Below are 19,099 nucleotides of genomic sequence, written 5' to 3' on the forward strand. Positions count from 1 at the left end.
ACCTGGGTGGCTCAGTCAGTTAAGCATCCAACTCTTGATCTCAGCTCAAGTCTTGATCTTGGGGTCCTGAGTTTGAACTTGCATTGAGCTCTGCACTGGGTATGAAGCCTACCTAAAATAAATAAGTACATTCATACATACATACGTACATACATGCATACGACCCTTTCTCTGTTGAATTACTTTTGTGTTTTTGTCAAAAATCAGTCAACTATGTACTTGTGGGGATCTGCTTCTGATTTCTCTGTTCCATTTATCTATGTATCTACCCCTCCACCAATACCTCACTGTTTTGATTGCTGTAACTATATAAAAAGTCTTGAGTGATTCCTCCTACTTTTTCTTTTTCATAATCGTTTATATATTCTAATTTATTTGCTTTTCCACATAATTTTAGAATTAGCATGTGTTTATCTACAAAAATTCTTGCCAGGATTTTGATAGAAAATGTGTTATACTTAAATATAATTTTGGAGTTAACATCTTTAATATATGTTGAGTCTTCCCATCCATGAATAAGGTATAGCTCTCCATTAATTTAAATCATTTTTTATTTCTTTAACCAACATTTTCTAGTTTTTAGAATACAAGTTCTTCATATGCTTAGATTTATTATGTATTTCATCAATTTGAGTTATTATAAATGGCATTGTCTTTTAAATTTAAGTTTTATGTGTTCATTGCTGGTATTTAGAAATACAATTGATTTTTGTATATGGATCTTGTATTCTATGAACTTATTAAACCCACAAGTTCTGGGAGTTTTTCCTGTAGATCTGGATTTTCTACATGGACTATCCTGTCATCTGCAAATATGAACAGTGTTTTTACTTTTTGATCTATATATCTTTTCTTTGCTTGCATTATGCCACTGGTTAGAACTTCCAGTAGTAAGTTGAATAAGAATTATGAAGGTGGGCATTCTTGCCATGTTCCTGATTTACGGGGAAAAGCATTCAGTCTTTCACCGTTAAATGAATGTTAGCTATAGATATTTGAAAGATGCTAGTTGAGGAACTTCCCTTCTATTCTTCGTTTGCTGAGAGTTTTCATCATGAATGTGTGTTGATTTTGTTAAATGCTTTTGCTATACTAATATATACGAACATATGTTTTGTTGTTTTTTTTTTTTTTTTTTGCTTTAGCCTACTGATTGCATTCATTGTTTTTGAATCAATCTTGTGGACCTAAACCCCATTTAGTCATGGTATATAATTCTTTTATGTATTTCTGAATTATTCACTGGTATTAAGGATTGTTTACATTTATATTTGTGAGGAGTAATTGTTGTTTTGGGGTGGGGGTGTACTATCTTTGTCTGGCTTTGTTTTAGGGTAATTCTAGCCTCATAAATGAGTGGGAAAGTATTTTTTCCTCTAGTTCTGTTTTCTGGAAGAGATTGTGTAGAATTGGTATTAATTGTTTAAACACTTGGTGGAATTCTCCAGTGAACCACCTAGGCCTGGAGATTTCTTTTGCGGGGGGCAGGGTTTAAGTATATTTATTATTTATTTTGAGAGAGAGAGAGAGAGAAAGAGCATGAGCTGGGAAGGGGCAGAAAGAGAGGGAGAGAGAGAATCCCAAGCAGGCTCGATATCACAAGCTGTCAGATCATGACCTAAGGTGAGATCAAGAGTCGAACAAACGCTCAACTGACTGAGCCACCCAGGTGCCCCTGGGGGAGTTTTTTAATTGTTATAGACCTATTCAAGTGATTTCTTTCAACTCAGATGAGTTTTCATAGTTTGTGGTTTTGATGAATTCATCCATATCTTCTTTTGTCAAATTTATGACTATAAAGTTGTTCATAGTATTGTCTTGCTGTCTTTTTAATGGCTGGAGGATCTGTATTGATACCCTATTTCATTCCTAATTTTGCTAATTTAAGTCTTCTCTTTGATATTCTTTATCATTTGCAGTGATCTGTCAATTTTGTTGAACTTTTCAAAGAACCAACTTTTTATCTCTTTGATTACCTCTGTTTTTCTGTGTTAAGTTTCAGTAGTTTCTGCTCTTCATTGTATCCTTCTTTCTACTCATTTTTTTCTTTTTTTTTTTTTAACGTGTATTTATTTTTGAGACAGAGAGAGACAGAGCATGAACGGGGGAGGGGCAGAAAGAAAGGGAAACACAGAATCCGAAGCAGGCTCCAGGCTCTGAGCCATTAGCCCAGAGCCCCACGCGGGGCTCGAACTCATGGACCGCGAGATTGTGACCTGAGCTGAAGTCGGATGCTTAACCGACTGAGCCACCCAGGCGCTTCTTTCTACTCATTTTTGGTTTATTTTGGTTTTTTTTCCCCCAAGTTTCTTAAGGTGCAGTTCAGCTTGTTGATTTGTGGGTTTTTTTTTTCTCTTTTCTGTCACTACTTTAGCTGTGTTCCACAACTTTCAGTATGTGTTTCTTTTGTATTCAGTGTGTGCATGTGCGCACGCATGTGTGTTTAATTTCCTTTGAGATTTCTTTAATCCATGAATTGTTGAGTAACCAACTGTTCGGAAATTTTTCTGTCATTTTTCTGTTTTGGATTTCTAATTTGATTCCATGGTGGTCAAAAACACATTCTGGAGGCGCCTGGGTGGCTCAATCAGTTAAGCATCTGACTCTTGATTTCAGCTCAGGTCACGATCCCAGGGTGGTGGGATTGAGCCCCACGTTGGGCTCCATGCTGAGCATGGAGCCTGCTTAGGATTCTCTCCTCCCTCTCTTTCTGCCCCTTCTCCATTTTTTTCTCTGTCTCTCAGTCTCTCTCTCTCTGTCTCTCTGAAAATGAGTATATAAACTTTAAAAAACAAAGAACTTCATTCCTTTAAAACACACACACATTCTGTGTGGGACACCTGTGTTGATCAGTCAGTTAAGCATCTGACTCTTGATTTCAGCTCAGGTCATGATCTCATAGTTCATGGGTTCGAGCTCCATGACAGGTTCTGTGCTGGTACTGATAGCATGGAGCCTGCTTGAGATTCTCTCTCTCTCTCTGCTCCTCCTCCACTCACTTTCATGCTCTTTCTCTCTAAATAAATATATTAATAAACTTTTTTTTAAATGTCCCCTTTATATTAAAACACCTTTTGTGCAGTTTTTCTTTTAGTTGTTGTGGTTTGTTTTATCGCCTAGACTGGTAAAGGTGGTAAGTGATCTATGGACTCTTAAAAAAAGAATGCATATTTTGCTGTTGCTGGATGGAGTATTCTATAAACATTGGTTAGATCCTGATTGTTGATGATGTCCTTGAGTCCTCGGTATCACTGTTGATTTTATTGTCTAGTTGTTTTATCAATTATTAAGAGAGGGGTGTTAGATTCTCCAGCTGTAATTGTGGATTTGGCCATTCAGTTCTGTCAGTTTTTGTTTCGTGTGTTACACAGTTCTGTAGTTTGGTGCATATACATTTAGGATCACTATGTCTTTTTGGTAGATTGACCCTTTTATCATTTTATAAGGTAATTTTTTATGCCTGGAAGTTTTCTCTGAATCTTCCTTTATTTGATATTAATATAGCCACTCTTGCTTTTTCTGTGAATATCTCTTAATGAAGCTATGATTGACACCAAGGAAAGTAAGAAAGCTATTATTACTCTCAAGATGCTTATATTTAATAGAAGAATAATAGAAATATTCAAATCAATATAATGAAAAGCAGAAGAAAAATTCCCTGAGACAAGTACCACCAAATGATGTGGGTGTTTATAAATAAGAGTGATCATAGTTAATTTAGGTAGAATCCGGAAAAGCTTCTAGAGAATGGGTTTGAAATGGGCTTGGAAGGCTGGATAGGAATTGGGCAGATGGAGGTGGAAAAGTAGAAAAGTGAAGTAAGTAAAATGAGTAATATTTTTTGCCTTTCTAGTCATAAACTCAAATGACAACTGTTCAAACAGTTTATTAAATGGGTGCCCCTTGGCAGTAGCAGGCAGAGCTATTTATGTGTTTATTTCACAAGGTTCTCTCTCTTTCCCTCTCATGCTCAAACCTGTCCCACAGATGATGGTTTGTTTCTCTTGGGTGAGTGAAGATGGGTGTCATCAGTTTTATTTCTAAGATTCTTAGGTGCTTGTAATATGCATTCAGGCCTAATATTATAGCTTCATCTCTAGGTAAATACAGTAACTTCATTTAATGCAGTTTAAATCCATAAACAGTTATTAAGAGCCTGCTGTGTGCCAGGTAAAGAAGGTAGGACATTTAACATCCTTTAAAACTCCTGCCAGGTTTGGGGTGCCGGGGTGGCTCAGTCAGTTAAGCTTCTGACTTGGGCTTAGTTCATGATCTCATGGTCCATGGATCAAGCCCCTCATGGGGCACTGTACTGTCATAACAGCTAAGAGCCTGGAGCTTACTTTGGATTCTGTGTCTCCCTCTCTCTGTGCCTTTCCCTGGCTCATGCTGTGTCTGTCTGTCTCTCTCTCAAAAAATAAAGAAACATTAAAAAATTAAAAACAAAAAAACAAAAAACTCCTGTCAGATTTTTAGGTATCATGACAGATACTTACACTAAAAGTATTTCAAAGAAATAATGAATTATCATGAGAGACCATTTGATACAAAGTTGTTTCAAATGCCATATATGTAGAATTATACAATTAAAGGATAAAAATGACTGGAGTAGGGATTAGGACAGGTATGTGAGTAACTGATAAGAACTAAAAGTGAGAAGTTTCTTAGAGATATACTATTCTGTCTTAGTCTGCTTGGGAAGCTATAACAGAATACCATAGATTGGGTGGCTTATAAACAATAGAAATCCATCTCCCATGGATTTGGGGGCTGAGAGGCCGAGGATCAAAGACACTGGCAGATTCAATTTCTGGTGAGGGCCTTCATAATAGACAGTCATCTCATCATGTCTTCTCATGGTAGATGGGATTAGGGAGCTTTCTGTGTTGTTGTTGCTGCTGCTGTTGTTTTTTTTTAATAAGGGCACTAATTCCATTCATGAGGGTTCCACCCCCATGCCTTAATCACCTCCCAAAGTCGCTACCTCCAAACACCGTCACACTGGGGAAATACATCTCACCATCAGATTTTGGGGGAACACAAATAATTCATTCTATAGCACATTCCAGTCTTTCATCTTACAAATGATGAAACTGAGGCTCAGAAAAATCAGTGACTTTTTCAAGGTTGCAGGACTTATGGAAGATCCAAAGAAAAGCACAGTTCCCCTGGCTCCCAGTTAGTACTATATTCACAGAACTCCAGAGAGAATTTATTTCTTTGAAAAGGAATCCCTGACTGCTAGTTTAGCTTATGTACAAAATCCCTATCTGAAAGTGTCTTTACCCAGAGCAGTGGCTGGCCTTGGTGATACTCATAGGAAAAGTGCATGTCCCTTCTTGGTTGAGGACTTGTTTTGTGTAAAGGTTTTGAACCAAAACATTTCTGAAACAGCAAAATAGAATTGTATCAGGTAATATTTTTGGAGAGCACTGGGGATCATCACCCTATTAAATATTTTGTAAGCTATTTTTGCAAACATCTATGGCCAAGTTAGTGGAGAAAAGATAATTTCAAAAGGTAGGATCTTATTTAACTAGGACATTCTAAAGATGATTAATTCCATGTGGTTCCTTGGAGCTGTTTTTCCTCTTCATTAACATAGAAAGTGGATCATTTTGTTTTTGTTTTATATGAGCAGTGTAGCTACGATTACTCTTAAATTTAAAGGAATACCTGATTATATTGAACTGAGCCAAGAAATATTGATAAACAAGTGGGAAAAAATTTATTTGGACTAGTGTTTATGAAAACTGTGAACACCAATAAACTATGTTAGTAATCTTCTAATAAATTATTTCTCTGTCCAATTAATTGGTCTAAAAAGTATGCGTACTTTCTTTTGCAAATTGAACTGGGTATAATGATTTACAGCTCATTTTCCTTGATGATTTGTTAGTGTTTTAATAATTTTATTTGTGGATGTATTTCAGTTGGTGAGGAGGCCAGGAACAGACCTGAGACCCAATTTTGTCCTATTTGTGGGACACTGAATAAATTTTTTCTTGCTTGATGACCCAAGTGAGGAGACTGAAGTAAATGCCATTGCAGATGTATTCCAATTCTGATAATCTGTTATTAAGTAAATCTAAGAAGCCATAAATTATTCATTTTAAAAAGCATGCCTGCACTCTAGAAAACAGTATGGAGGTTCCTGAAAAAATTAAAAATAGAACTACCCTACAACCCAGCAATTGCACTACTAGGTATTTATCCAAGGAATACAGGTATGCTGTTTTGAAGGGACACATGCACCCCCATGTTTATAGCAGCACTATCAACAATAGCCAAAGTACGGAAAGAGCCCAAATGTCCATCGATGGATGAATGGATAAAGAAGATATGGTATATATATATATACAATGGAGTGTTACTAGGCAATCAAAAAGAATGAAATCTTGCCATTTGTAACTATGTGGATGGAACTAGAGGGTATTATGCTAAGCGAAATTAGTCAGAGAAAGACAAATATCATATGACTTCACTTATATGAGGACTTTAAGATGGAAAACAGATGAACATAAGAGAAGGGGAGCAAAAATAATATAAAAACAGGGAGGGGGACAAAACAGAAGAGACTCTTAAATATGGAGAACAAACAGAGGGTTGCTGGAGGGGTTGTGGGAAGGGGGGATGGGCTAAATGGGTAAGGGGCTTCAAGGAATCCTCTCCTGAAATCATTGTTGCACTATATGATAACTAACTGGAATGTAAATTTAAAAAAATAAATTAAAAAAAAAAAAGCATGCATGTTTAACCTGTGGCCTGTATGGCACATTCTTGACAGTACTCACTCTCAAAACATTCTCAGTCTTTTTAATGCTGTGTTGGTTCTGCTATCTTCAACCAGTGTTCTTTATTATACCTGTTAATCTTCTGAAAACCTATGATTTAAAAAGAAGTAAACATTTTTTGTATGATAGTTTTTTTTGCTGCCTGATTTATATAATTGATGCAATTTCTGTGTTTAATACTTAAAAGTGTATCTCCCCTTTTAAATGCTTTCAAATTTTGCAAAAGACTGGAATCTGCTGTTGTAAAAAAAGCTATAATGATAAATGTAATGTATACCAGGAAGAATATATATTTTTTATTTCTTATGTGTTAACTATAAATATTAGGGGAAAATAATTTTTTAATATATGAAAAATACCTAATTTTCGATTATGATGTATTTTAATCATTTGAACTACCTATATTTAAAAAAATGAAATCTGTCTTCTTATTAACACTATTGTTATTTTTTTTTTTAAAGTATGACTTTGGTTTCTCTATTTTTCGGTTCCCTTTTTTATTATACCTCCCCACCCCATCTCTCTCTGCACAGGGTGGGTATTCTGCTCCCTCCTTCTCTCCTTGGCAGGGCTCCTTCCAGGGGATCCCACGGACTGTTCCGCCGCACCGCAGACAGAGTGAGTCTGTGTCTCTCACTCCTATCCTGCTCTGGCTTCCCCTTCATGGTATTGCCCTTCTGCATGACCTATCCCTTCCCCAGCACCCTCTCTCCTGTCCAGAGTGACCTGCAGGCATGTGCTAAATCAGCACTCCCTGGGCTCTCTTCTCTTAATTAACTCTTCCTTTGACTGCATGTGAATAGACATCACTTAGAGCCTTAGGAAAACTACCTGAAGTTAATTTCATTCTAATACTGTTTAAACCTATTGCCAGTGACCCAGACCTGCTGACATGCATCTGCCTTTAATGTATTTTCTTTTTTAGTGACCTTGAGATATATGAATAACAATTTTTTTAACCTAGTTATGTTAAAAAAAAAAAAAAGTACACAGTTCCTACAGTGATATGGCCAGATGCATACTATTGAGGGAGCAGGCTTACTAGACCATTGCACATTTCTTTAAATATTTCCTAATCAAAAAACTTTGATTGCATTTCACTGTCATCTAAAAGAAGTCTTTTTAATCATTCTTCAAGGGTATTTTTTAACAACTAATATGGTTTTATAATTCATCCAATTGCTTTACAGTACAGAAGAAAATGGCTTTTGAATATGCATGATTTACTAACATTTCTAATGATTTAATAATTGACTTAAGAAAATTTTTGTTTACATTAAATCTGCTTTCCTAAACAGTGTTTATGTTATATTATGTACTTAAGTACACCTGGTAAGTTGGTTATATTTTATCTTTTTTGAAAAGTCACCCAAAAAAAGCTAATATTAATGAAAAAGAGATATTAATATTGTCAATCAGTCACTTTTATGCCTTCTCCATGGATTTGCCCTGATTTTTGATTCACATCAATTTTTTTTTATAAATTATCTTTATCCATGTGAAGTATGAAAGGTCCAAAAGGGAGAAATTTTAAGCAGTTAAAATTAGGAAATGTGATTTATTCAAATAAAAATTCATTTATGGGAATTTGGAAAATTATGAGCTGTGAGCATGAATTTGAGGCAAAGTTTGAAGCTTATTTTTTGGCTATTAACATCGCCCTCCCTTCTGTGTTTTCTGTTTTATTTTACTTATTTCTTTTTAATTTTTTTTTACATTTATTTACTTTCGAGAGACAGAGCGTGAACAGGGGAAGGGCAGAGACAGAGGGAGACACATTATCTGAAGCAGGGTCCAGGATCTGAGCTGTCAGCACAGAGCCCGATGTGGGCTCGAACCCATGAACCATGAGATCATGACCTGAGCCGAAGTCGGAAGCTTAACTGACTGAACCACCCAGGCGCCCCTGTGCTTTCTGTTTTAAAGAAAAATAGGATTGGAACTTGTGGGTGGCTCAGTGGGTTGAGTGTGCAACTCTTGATCTCGTTCTTGGTCCCAGGGTTGTGAGTTCCAGGCCTGCCTTGGGCTCCGTGCTGGTGTGGAGCATACTTAAAAAAATAAATAAATAAAAATTAAAATGAGCATAAAGAAAAATAGGGTAGAAAAATAGGCTTTTATATCAAATTAGTTATTACCAAGTTAATTTGTTTAATTGAAGCACCAAGAAAAGGGATTTTTCCTCCTCCTCATCTTCCTCCTTTTCCATCTCCCACCACCTCTGTAGCCCTCCTTTTTCTTCTCTTTAAGTACTTTCCTTTCCTCTCTCCTCTATTTTGATACCACTAGCACATAAGAAATTACATTAAAATGCTAGTAAACGAATCTGAATTTCAAAGGGCAACTATAACATGATAATATATTTTTAGGCCTGCAGCCAGTAAATTGCATGGTTTGACAGATTTATCTCAGATTAACATTTCTGCCTTGAATTTAACCCCTTGTAGCTCTTCTCCTTTCCTCCCACCATTTTTCTCCCTCATTCTCCTTCCCTTCAACTAGCTATAATACGGAATTGAAATTTAAGGTTAATTATTCTGTATTGCAAACAGAGGTTTACATTTGTTTTCAAAACATGTTTCTCAGAAACACTCATTTCACTGGTTTCTTACTTGTATAGCTTTAGAATTTTCTTGTCCCTCTGTTGAGTCATTTATTAGTCCTCCATTTGCAAATGCTTCTTCCTTTCCTCTTGGGTCAAAAGCTACCTTTTATTTTCCGACTATGAAGCAGCACTGTCTATCAACACTATCAAAATTCTGTCTTTCTGCCTTTTCTAGATCAAACCTTCTTTCTCTGCATCTTCAAATTAGTAAGAAGAAAGTTTTGGTTAGCCACCTAGAAGATAATACACCAATATTGGAGTTTTTTCTTGGGTAATAGCTAAGAGAACTGGCCCTGAAACTTGATCATTGAGACTTGTAAGACCCTATTTGTGGAAAGTAATAATTAGAGGACTTGTTCATGGCTTTTTGATATTTCTTACTGAGCTGGGAAGGTTCCTTTAGAGGAAAAATATGTTCTAAACTACTACACTGTTTTGGATTTCCTCTGAAAACTAAAGCAGCTTATTAATAAAATATTACTAATTTAAAATTTTAAGAATATTTTAAATGTCTTTAAAGTATAGAATTTCTGTAGAATATGAAATATAGAATTATGTAAATTATAAATGATAAAATACAGAATTTAAAATTTTTTTAGAAATTTTAGAATATTAAATTCTTTTTTTAATATAGAAAAGGAGAAGGGTATGGAATACAGTGGTTTTTATCAGGTTTTGGAATAGATCTCCCCCTTCCTTCACTAAACTTATATTTATTGAAATAATGTTTGTCTCTGTGTCAGTCAGTATATGATTCCTAGGGCTGATTTTTGAAGAGACTAATTCTGTAAGTGATGGTAGATAGTTGAGAGAGTTCTCCTTTATTATAATCTCTTTCATTAGTAAGTTCTTTCCAAGGCCCTCTTGAGCATCAATATAAGTAAACTGCCTTTTTTTCTAAACGCAGAAGCAAGGCAAGCTTGGCTGTTAGTCTCAGGAAGTACAATCTGGTTTTCTTTTTGTTTTTAATTAAGAATAGTAGACCTTCCAGCATAATGAGATAGCCTGTTCTGGATATGTGGAGAGTGAAATAATTAATGTTTACAGGGAATGTTTAGCTCTGGTGACTCCAGAGAGCTGCATTGGCCAAGGATGTTCTTGCTGAATTTAAGGATAAGTCTAAGAAAATCCTGGTGTGTATATATATATATGTGTGTATATATATATGTGTGTGTGTGTGTGTGTGTGTGTGTACATACACACACACACACACACACACACACACACACATATATATATATATTTTCTTTCTCAGGAAATTTTGACTTATATTTCTTTTCTTGAGTATATTACTAATCTCAACTGGATGATGCTTCTCTTCCAATTTCAAATTAAATTTTTCTCTGGGTTAGTAGAAGATATCTACACTTAGACATAGAAGGGGTCTTCTTATTGTCTTAACTTCATTCAGCTTTTGTCCAGATATTTTAACTAATACTGGTTTCGTCTTTTTAATTGCCAATTGTGTAAAATTAAAATGATAAATAACCCACCTCATAGTAGGAAAATTTAATTTAAAAAATTGCTTTTAGCGAGTAAAAAGCCTTAATGGTAATCTCAAGTAGCACTTCTTGCCAGAGCATATGCTTTTAGGAATACTTGACTTTTCAAGAAGTATGTTTTGAAATAATGTCTATTTATTGTCATGCCTAAAAAGCCTGTTGAATTAGCTCTTTAATATCTTGGCTTGAAAGAATTTACAAATCTTATCGACCTAACCTTCCATGTGCAGTAACTTAGATGAGGCAAAATTTGATTTTAAATAACAAAAATAACATAAGTTTATATACATGTGTCTTCATAGCTCAGCAGTTTCTTGATGTAGTGTTAGTATTGCCTGATTTCTAAATTTATAGTGTAATAACTAACTATATTCTGCCCAGAATAACATTAATAATGATGATTACATTGTCTTATATCCTCCTCCTCTTCTTCCTTTTATAACCCTCAGAGGATATTTCACAAACCTTTTTGACAAATGACACTTACAAATTCATTTTATATCAACAACCCAGTATATATTTACTAAATGAAATTATGTATTTACAACCCAACACACGTGTGTGTATTTAAAATTCAGATAAAAGTTGTATGAAATAGTACTTTCTCTTAGAACATATAATATTCTCATTTTCCTCCCAATTTTTGGTTTTGCTTTTTTTCACATAGCATCATTACATGAACATTTTTCATATAGTAAATATTTCTTGAAAACATCATTTTAATGGATACATGATAATACATTATGTGGATATACTATAATTTTCATTAATATTAATTTAATTAATGACTAATCATTTTAATTAATATTATTGAGCATTGATGTTGTTTCCAATTTTCCCTATGAAATATATTCTTACAGTGCAGTTTATTCTTGTGTATAGATCAGTATCATTATCTCTCTTAGGTAGATTACTGGAAGGGTGTTACTTAAACAAAGGGTGTGTGCACTTTCTAGAAACACTTGATGTATATTGTTGAATTGCTAAATGTGTTCATAGGGTATACATTAACATGGCTCAATCTGGCTCTACCATGTGACTGTCATCAATTTTATATGTAAGTGCAGCGTTAGCTTCAGTGCTTTAATGAGAAATTAGCTCTGGGAGTGACTTTTCATAAAAATAAAATATTTTTCAGTGAATTGGTAACTAGAGTAACTCAGTAAAAACTGAACAAATAGAATATGGCACTCTGTCCTTTTTTGCAGCTAATTTCAAGTGCTGTTTATTTATTTTCAAGTGCTGTTTAGTCTTTGGTTAATTGACTAGAAATGTGCATCAAACTCATGGTCCAGGAGGCTGTCCCATAAACTAGTTTCTCTGGGAACTTTCCCATATGAAGAAACCCAGCAATCGCTGTTTTCTGTATAAGCTTTTTAAAACAACCTGCTCTGTAGATTATGGGATTGTTTTGTTAGTCATATTTGTTGTATCATAATGCCTGCAGTATCTTACTCTGGATAAATATACCATGCTTACTGGTCACACCAATGGACTTGTACTATTATGATGTTTAGTTTTACTTTCTGAACTCTGAATCCCAGAGGTAAATGCTAATAGGTTCTGTGTCTTAGAGATAAAGACCCAGGAAAATTAAGCATCTCAAATTGATTGTGCCTGTGTAGTAAATGCTTACTTAAGTCAATAATCAGTTTAATAGTTTTTAAAGAAGTTCACTGATCAACTTACAAAAGCTATGGAACTCCTTATCTCAGAATTTGTTTATATATAATTTCTATTTATTAATCACTTATCTACTCTAAATTCTCTGAGATCTAGAGGCACCATTATGAGATCTAGAGTTATGAATAAGAGCATTCCTGGTTCCCAAGAAACTTTTGAAAGTTTCATGTGAATTATAGAACAGAATTCTTTGAATCTAGTTATGTTAGGCTAGGAATCCAGTCGTGTCTTCCATCTTTATAGTGATGTGTGGAGACCTTGCTTATTAATTTAGAACATCACATTTAAGACATGAAGATCAGATTATACTTGAACTGGTCTTTAATGTAGCAACAGTAATAAAAGTAAAAAACATTAGTTTTTGAATTGTATTGAATTGTATTTAGTTTACAATGTGCAAGACTCTGAAACTATTAAAGAAATAATTTCTACTTGCTTTGTAAGGGATACATGTGGCTGAACCATTTTAGATCTACGGAGTATGAATATTAAGTTGTATCAAAATTCTATCTGTATTTTAACTGGTAAGATTCTTCAAATGATTCCTTTTAAGTGTGAGAAGTTTTACATGTGGTTATGTGGTTATGAATATTTACATTAACTTGCAAACCTCTTTAGCAAGAAAGTATAAATTTATTAAAAATGCTTTTATTTTATACAAATATACTAAGTAAAATAATACTGCCTAGGAAAACACAACAAAAGCAAAGCAAATACTGTTGGCTGCTATACCCAGTCATGGCAATTCCTTGGTGTTATGTGTGGTCTCTGACACCATTGTCCTGTCTTTTTCTTGTCTCTGCTCTCCCATTATGCCATTGGCAAGGAGTTGAGAAGTTAGTCCATTACTTCTCTGACAAAGCGTGGTACAGTACAATTTCAGATTTTTTCCTACCACCTTCCTCATAGTCACTCTTTTGTTTTTGTTTTTTCCAGTTTGCATGATGCATGTCAGAGCCTGCATGAAAATACAGGCATGTTACAGATGGGTCCATTTCCATCTTCCTTTTATTCTTTAAAATGTATTTAGTAATAATAAACTTGTATGTAACAAGAAAATAATTTTAGGTAATTCCTGTGTCTGCTATGCATTGTTACACTTTAGAACACTTCCTGCTTTCTACCTTATAACACTTGGACATATTTTTCTCAGTCAGGACTTGATGTTTCTAGCTGCCATCTTATCGTTGGTAACTCTAGCACAAAATGTTTATAGAAACTGATAGGAGTATTTTTTCTTATGCTAATGCTAGAAATCTTTGAAATGGTATGAAACAGTGAAGGTGAAGTTTTTCTCTGTGATGAATGCTAATTTGCCTTTCCTTTTATTCAGTTTATTTCCACCAGTAGGTCACTTGCAACCACTTTTTTCCAAAAATACTGCTACATAGTGTGGCTTGAGTTTGGTGTCTGAGACATCTGTGTAGGATAGATCAGTTAAGAAAGAAAGTAGGGCATTACCCAGGAAAGTTAGTATCTGAATGTCGGTATTGAATTTGCCTATAAAGTTTTTAAAATAAACTTCTGGCTACTTTTTAAATAATCTTCTGGCTATACCACATATTCTGAAAGTTTGTGAACTCATTGGAATTACACAAATAACAGAATAATACAGTTTTAGTGCTACATTTTAAACTTCCTCGGTTCAAATTCTGGCTTGGCCATTTGCTAAAATGTGTGAATTTCAGTGTTACTTAATTTCTTTTGACCTCAGTTTACTCATCTACAAAAATAAGACTGTACTTTCCACTGATGGTCTTGTGATAAGTAGAGATCATGCATGCAAACTTAGTGTTTGATTATTTATCCCTGGAAAGAAGGGAAACTGTTCTCTCATAGCCCAGAATATAGCATTTCTCAGGTATTTGTAATGTGTCAACCACTATACTAAGCACTTTGTATGCTTGTTATCATTTATTATTTACAATAATTCATTGAAGTGTAAAATCCATTATTATCCTCATTGTATAAATTATGAAATTCCATCTCAGAATAGTAAGATAATTTACCCAATATCTCACCGATAGTAAGTAATGGAGGCAGAAACTCAAACCTAGATCAGTCTGACTCCAAAAGCTAAATGACTCAGTATTGTGTTGTACTAGGTCCTCCGTATAGCTGTATATAAATTCTTTCTAGACTTTTTTTTTTTTTATTTTTAATGTTTGTTTATTTTTGAGAGAGAGAGACAGAGTGTGAACGGGGGAAGGGCAGAGAGCAAGGGAGACACAGAATCTGTTAACAGTCTCCAGGCTCCGAGCTGTCACACAAAGCCCGACATGGGGCTCAAACTCAGGAGCCATGAGATCATGACCTGAGCCAAAGTCAGCCGCCCAACCTACTGAGCCAGCCAGGCGCCCCTATTCTTTCTATACTTTAAAGTGCCTTGTATCTCCTAGCTCTATTTTACCTTCAGGAAGGCACTTAAGGAACTTGACTTCTGTGTCATATCAGATATGCCTGCTATGGATTTAACACACTTAGATATAACTGACATTACCAAAATATTTATTTGAAGCCTAGAAACCTCTTATTCTATGGCAACTAGTTTATTATGCTGCTATAAAAACTTGCCTTTTTTCCCCCAAAACCCATTAACAAAAGATCCATAGCTTGAATTCATCATTCTCACACCTTTTAATAATCATAGGTGATATTTCTTTGAGCACTTTTGATGTGGTAGGCGGTCCTGTGCTAGGTGTTTTTATATGTATAATCATGTTTAATTATTAGGATTAGAAATGGAAGATAATGTAATGCTTGTTAAGACAGTTTTCCGTACTTACTTTATTCAGAAATATACAAGTAAAAAATACTTGTGGCTTAGCTGGTAGGTCATTATGGGATGTGCTGAGTTCCTATTAACTTGTAATTCTTCCTGCTGTCCTTCTAAACATTAGCCATTATGTTCATTTAGGGAAAACATTTTTTTTTCTGTTCTATGATTTCTTTTTCATCAGTTTTTTTTTTTTAACTTGTGTTTATTTGGTTATTAGTGCTGTATCATTGACCTAATAGGGAACTATTTTGATTATTTATTACCAAAGAAGCAATTCTGGAATATATCACTTCCTAATATTTATTTATTAATTTATCTAGAAAATATATATTTAATCCATACTATGTGCCAAGTACTAGGGATACCAACTGCAACAACAACAAATAAAGCATGGTTACTTGCCTGTAAGGAGCTCATATCTCTGGTTATCTTTGTAAGCAGCCCAAATTAAACATTTAAGATGATCATTGAAGATACTGTCAATCCCTTGTAGTTATCTAGTAGTGCTTCTGGCACTCTTGACCTTGATACCTGTAACCGTTGCTTCTGAGAATTCTCAGGATGGTATGCCAAGTTAGATGTATCTAACTAAAGTAAGACTTGAAGTTGCTGAGTCTAGTTAGAAGCACCTAGCCCTTTAAGTCTGGGGATGGTTCCACATTTTGAAGCTTCAGTAACCAACCATTCTGTAAGTTGCAAGAATGAAGTACTAAAAGCTCTACTTATTTGTGACTACAGGGAGTTTCGTGAAGGCTGCCCTCTGAGTTTTGGGTTGCTGAAGCTACGAAATGAATGGGCTGGTGGGCAACTTCCCCAGAGGCATTTTATTTATTTGTTTTTATTTTTTGTATACAGATTAGTAGTACCTCATCATGTATCGCCAAAGCCAGAAACCTGGAACTCATCTTAATTTTTTTCCAAACACTGCTTACCTGACCACCTTTAAAATCTCTTTAAATCTTTTCCGGTTTTGCTTTCAGTATATTAATTTTAGACCCTTATAGTTTATCACCTGGGCTATTAGCAGTAGCATACTACCTGGCTGTTCTGCTTACAGTCAGTCCTTCTGTAATGGAATGTTCCCCACTAATTCCACCAAAGTGACACTGTAAAATAAACATTGTATCTTACTATTTCTCTGTTTAAAATTTATCAGTGTTTCCCATCACCTGTTGCATAAAGTCGGAACCACAGCCTGACATGAGTTTCTTCATGAGCTGGCCCTTGCCTGTGGCTTTCCCACCAGCACTGTGCTTTCCAAATTCAGTCTAACAATTTTAAGTTACTAGAACATACCATGTTCTTTTTTTGCTTCTGTGCTTAGCATGTACTGGCGCTCCACCCTGAATGTTCTTCCCTTCTTGTCTACTTGGCAAACTCTTACTCTTTGTAAAATTCAGTGAGATGTTTGTGATTCTTGGATTCTATGACCCCTATAATCAAGCATATTTTTTTCTTTTGTTCTCCTATGTTGTTATGCTTGAGGCATGGTCTCATCATTTATTTATTTTTCAATGTTCATTTATTCTTGAGGGAGAGAGAGACAGAATGTGAGTGAGGGAGGGGCAGAGAGAGAGGGAGACACAGAAACCGAAGCAGGCTCCAGGCTCCAAGCTATCAGCACAGAGCCCGACACGGGGCCCAAACCCCGTGGGATAATGACCTTGGGATAATGACCTGAGCTGAAGTTGGATGCTTAACCAACTGAGCCACCCAGGCGCCCCATCATTTGTTTACCTATCTCCCTCACCAGGTCTCTCAACAATAGGAACAGCATTGTATTCAGCTCCGTATTTTTCTATACCTAGTACAATGTATGATATATCACAGACATTAAAAAAAAGAATGGTCTTTGATGTTCCTATTTATTAAGTCTTATTATCCATTAGAATATGGGATTTTTTTAATATTTAGAATTCATTCTAAAGATGTCTGAGGGCATAGAAGCAGTAATGAATGTGGGCAGGATGAATTGTTACCATCTTGCCTTTATGTTATACCACTGAGTGTTTAGAATTTGGGGGAAGTTGTGCTGCCGGCAATAAGTGTCAGAATACATCTCTGCTCTGTTTGCTTGAGGTTAAGAGGCAGCTTGTTTAACTCAGCAGTAGGTAATTAATGACAGTTTAGTGGGTAACCAGTTCTACACAATCTTCCACATTTAGGAGCAAGTCATTTCCTTGGTCCTCCCTGTAGTCGCATCTTCGAGAGAGACTTTTTTATTATGGTAGTAGAATTGATTTCCAAACTAGTTTTCAAATAAATAATAAAACAAGACATTTATTTGGGGATAGGGAAACTAGATCACACCACTAAAATGAACTTTGAATAAAAATACAAATCTGTTTATAAAACATTTGGAAACCACTAATTTATTCACTGTAAATTAAGTGATAGGTACCTTTTATGTAATTGTTCAATCTAATTCCTCTCAGAAGACTCAAAATTTTATTATTCTTAAAAGCCTGATTATTTCTAATTCTTTAATATTTTCTATGGATCTTTATTGCATTTAATATAAGCAGCACATCTTCCTGCTCTACTTCCATTTAGTTCTCTGATAAGCAGTAGTCAGTTGGGTAATAAAAGTACAGTAGTCCCTTCTCATCCATGGTTTTGCTTCCTGTATGTTCAGTTACCTGCTGTTGGCTGCCATCTGGAAGCAGATGATTGTCCTTTTTGATGTATTGTTAGAGGATAGTAGTCTAATGCTATGTCACAATCCCAATATCATTCATCTCACTTCATTTCATTATGTAGGCATTTTATCTCACATCACAAGAAGAAGGGTGAACACAGTACATACAATAAGGTATTTTGAGAGAGAGACCACATCTACATAACTTTTACCAAAGTAATTGTTATAATTGTTCTCTTTTATTATTGTTGTTAATCTCTTATTGTGTCTGACTTACAAATTAAACTTTATCATAGGTATGTACGTCTAGGGAAAATCATAGAAAATGTAAGGTTCGTTATTATCTGCGGTTTCAGGCGTCCACTGGGGGTCTTGGAATCTATTCCTGTGGATAAGGGAACCTACTATAATCAGAATAGAGCAAATGAGTAATTATCTACAGTTTACAGGGCCCCTTTTCAGGAGGTTTGGTTATCTTAAATACAAGTTTATGTTTAGGAAATCATACTTTTTTATGCTTTGAGCTGATCTCATATGTTATATCTTTTTTTCTTACTAGCAAAAGGCATATTACAATAAAGTCATTTTAAAATTTTTAAATTTAAATTTAAATTTTCAAAGGTCTTAAGTTTCTTTAAGATTTTTAACTCAAGATGAAAATATCTTTTGATATTTTTGAAGGTCAAAAGAAGTGAAAAGGGAAGGCACATCCCATTTCCATCAACCGTTTGATGCTGCACCTTTCTTTGGTTGCTTTTTTCCCCTTTTGGTAGATTTTTGTTTGCTTAATATGGTCCTCTATATTTTTACTAATCTTTTTAAAATGTATGATCACTTTGGCATGGTCATTTTTTTCTAGGGAATCCCAAAGAGAGTCTGTTGAATTGATTATAATTACCTGGTGATTTTAGTACTTTCCTTCTAGAAGGACAGTTTTCATCTCTGTGGTCATTTATTGTGAAAATGCCCAGTGACCTTAAAGTCTAGGGCATTTAGCTTGAAGCAGAAACTGAGATGACTTATTGTTTTAAACATTCTAAAATAAGAGATTAATGTAACATGTTCTCTATGAATTTTGGGTAGTCATCTTGGTTTTACTAC

At 34.9% G+C, this 19,099-nt stretch overlaps 1 protein-coding gene across 9 annotated transcripts in view; it reads left to right on the top strand.

Annotated features, from left to right (window-relative positions):
- Nucleotides 1–19,099, top strand: part of CCSER2 (coiled-coil serine rich protein 2) — a 196,434-nt gene that overhangs the window by 171,733 nt on the left and 5,602 nt on the right. The window contains exons 10-11 of one of the 9 annotated variants that reach the window (XM_045040227.1): nucleotides 7,328–7,460; nucleotides 13,408–13,447. The exons of 5 other annotated variants lie outside the window; for them this stretch is intronic. In XM_045040227.1, coding sequence (XP_044896162.1) covers nucleotides 7,328–7,460; nucleotides 13,408–13,447 — 173 coding nt within the window. The remainder of the gene's footprint in view (nucleotides 1–7,327; nucleotides 7,461–13,407; nucleotides 13,448–19,099) is intronic. 3 more of the 9 variants (XM_045040229.1, XM_045040228.1, XM_045040230.1) reach the window with 3 other exon arrangements.

The sequence above is a fragment of the Felis catus genome, chromosome D2 (genome assembly GCF_018350175.1).
Source record: "Felis catus isolate Fca126 chromosome D2, F.catus_Fca126_mat1.0, whole genome shotgun sequence".
Classification (NCBI taxonomy): domain Eukaryota; kingdom Metazoa; phylum Chordata; class Mammalia; order Carnivora; family Felidae; genus Felis; species Felis catus.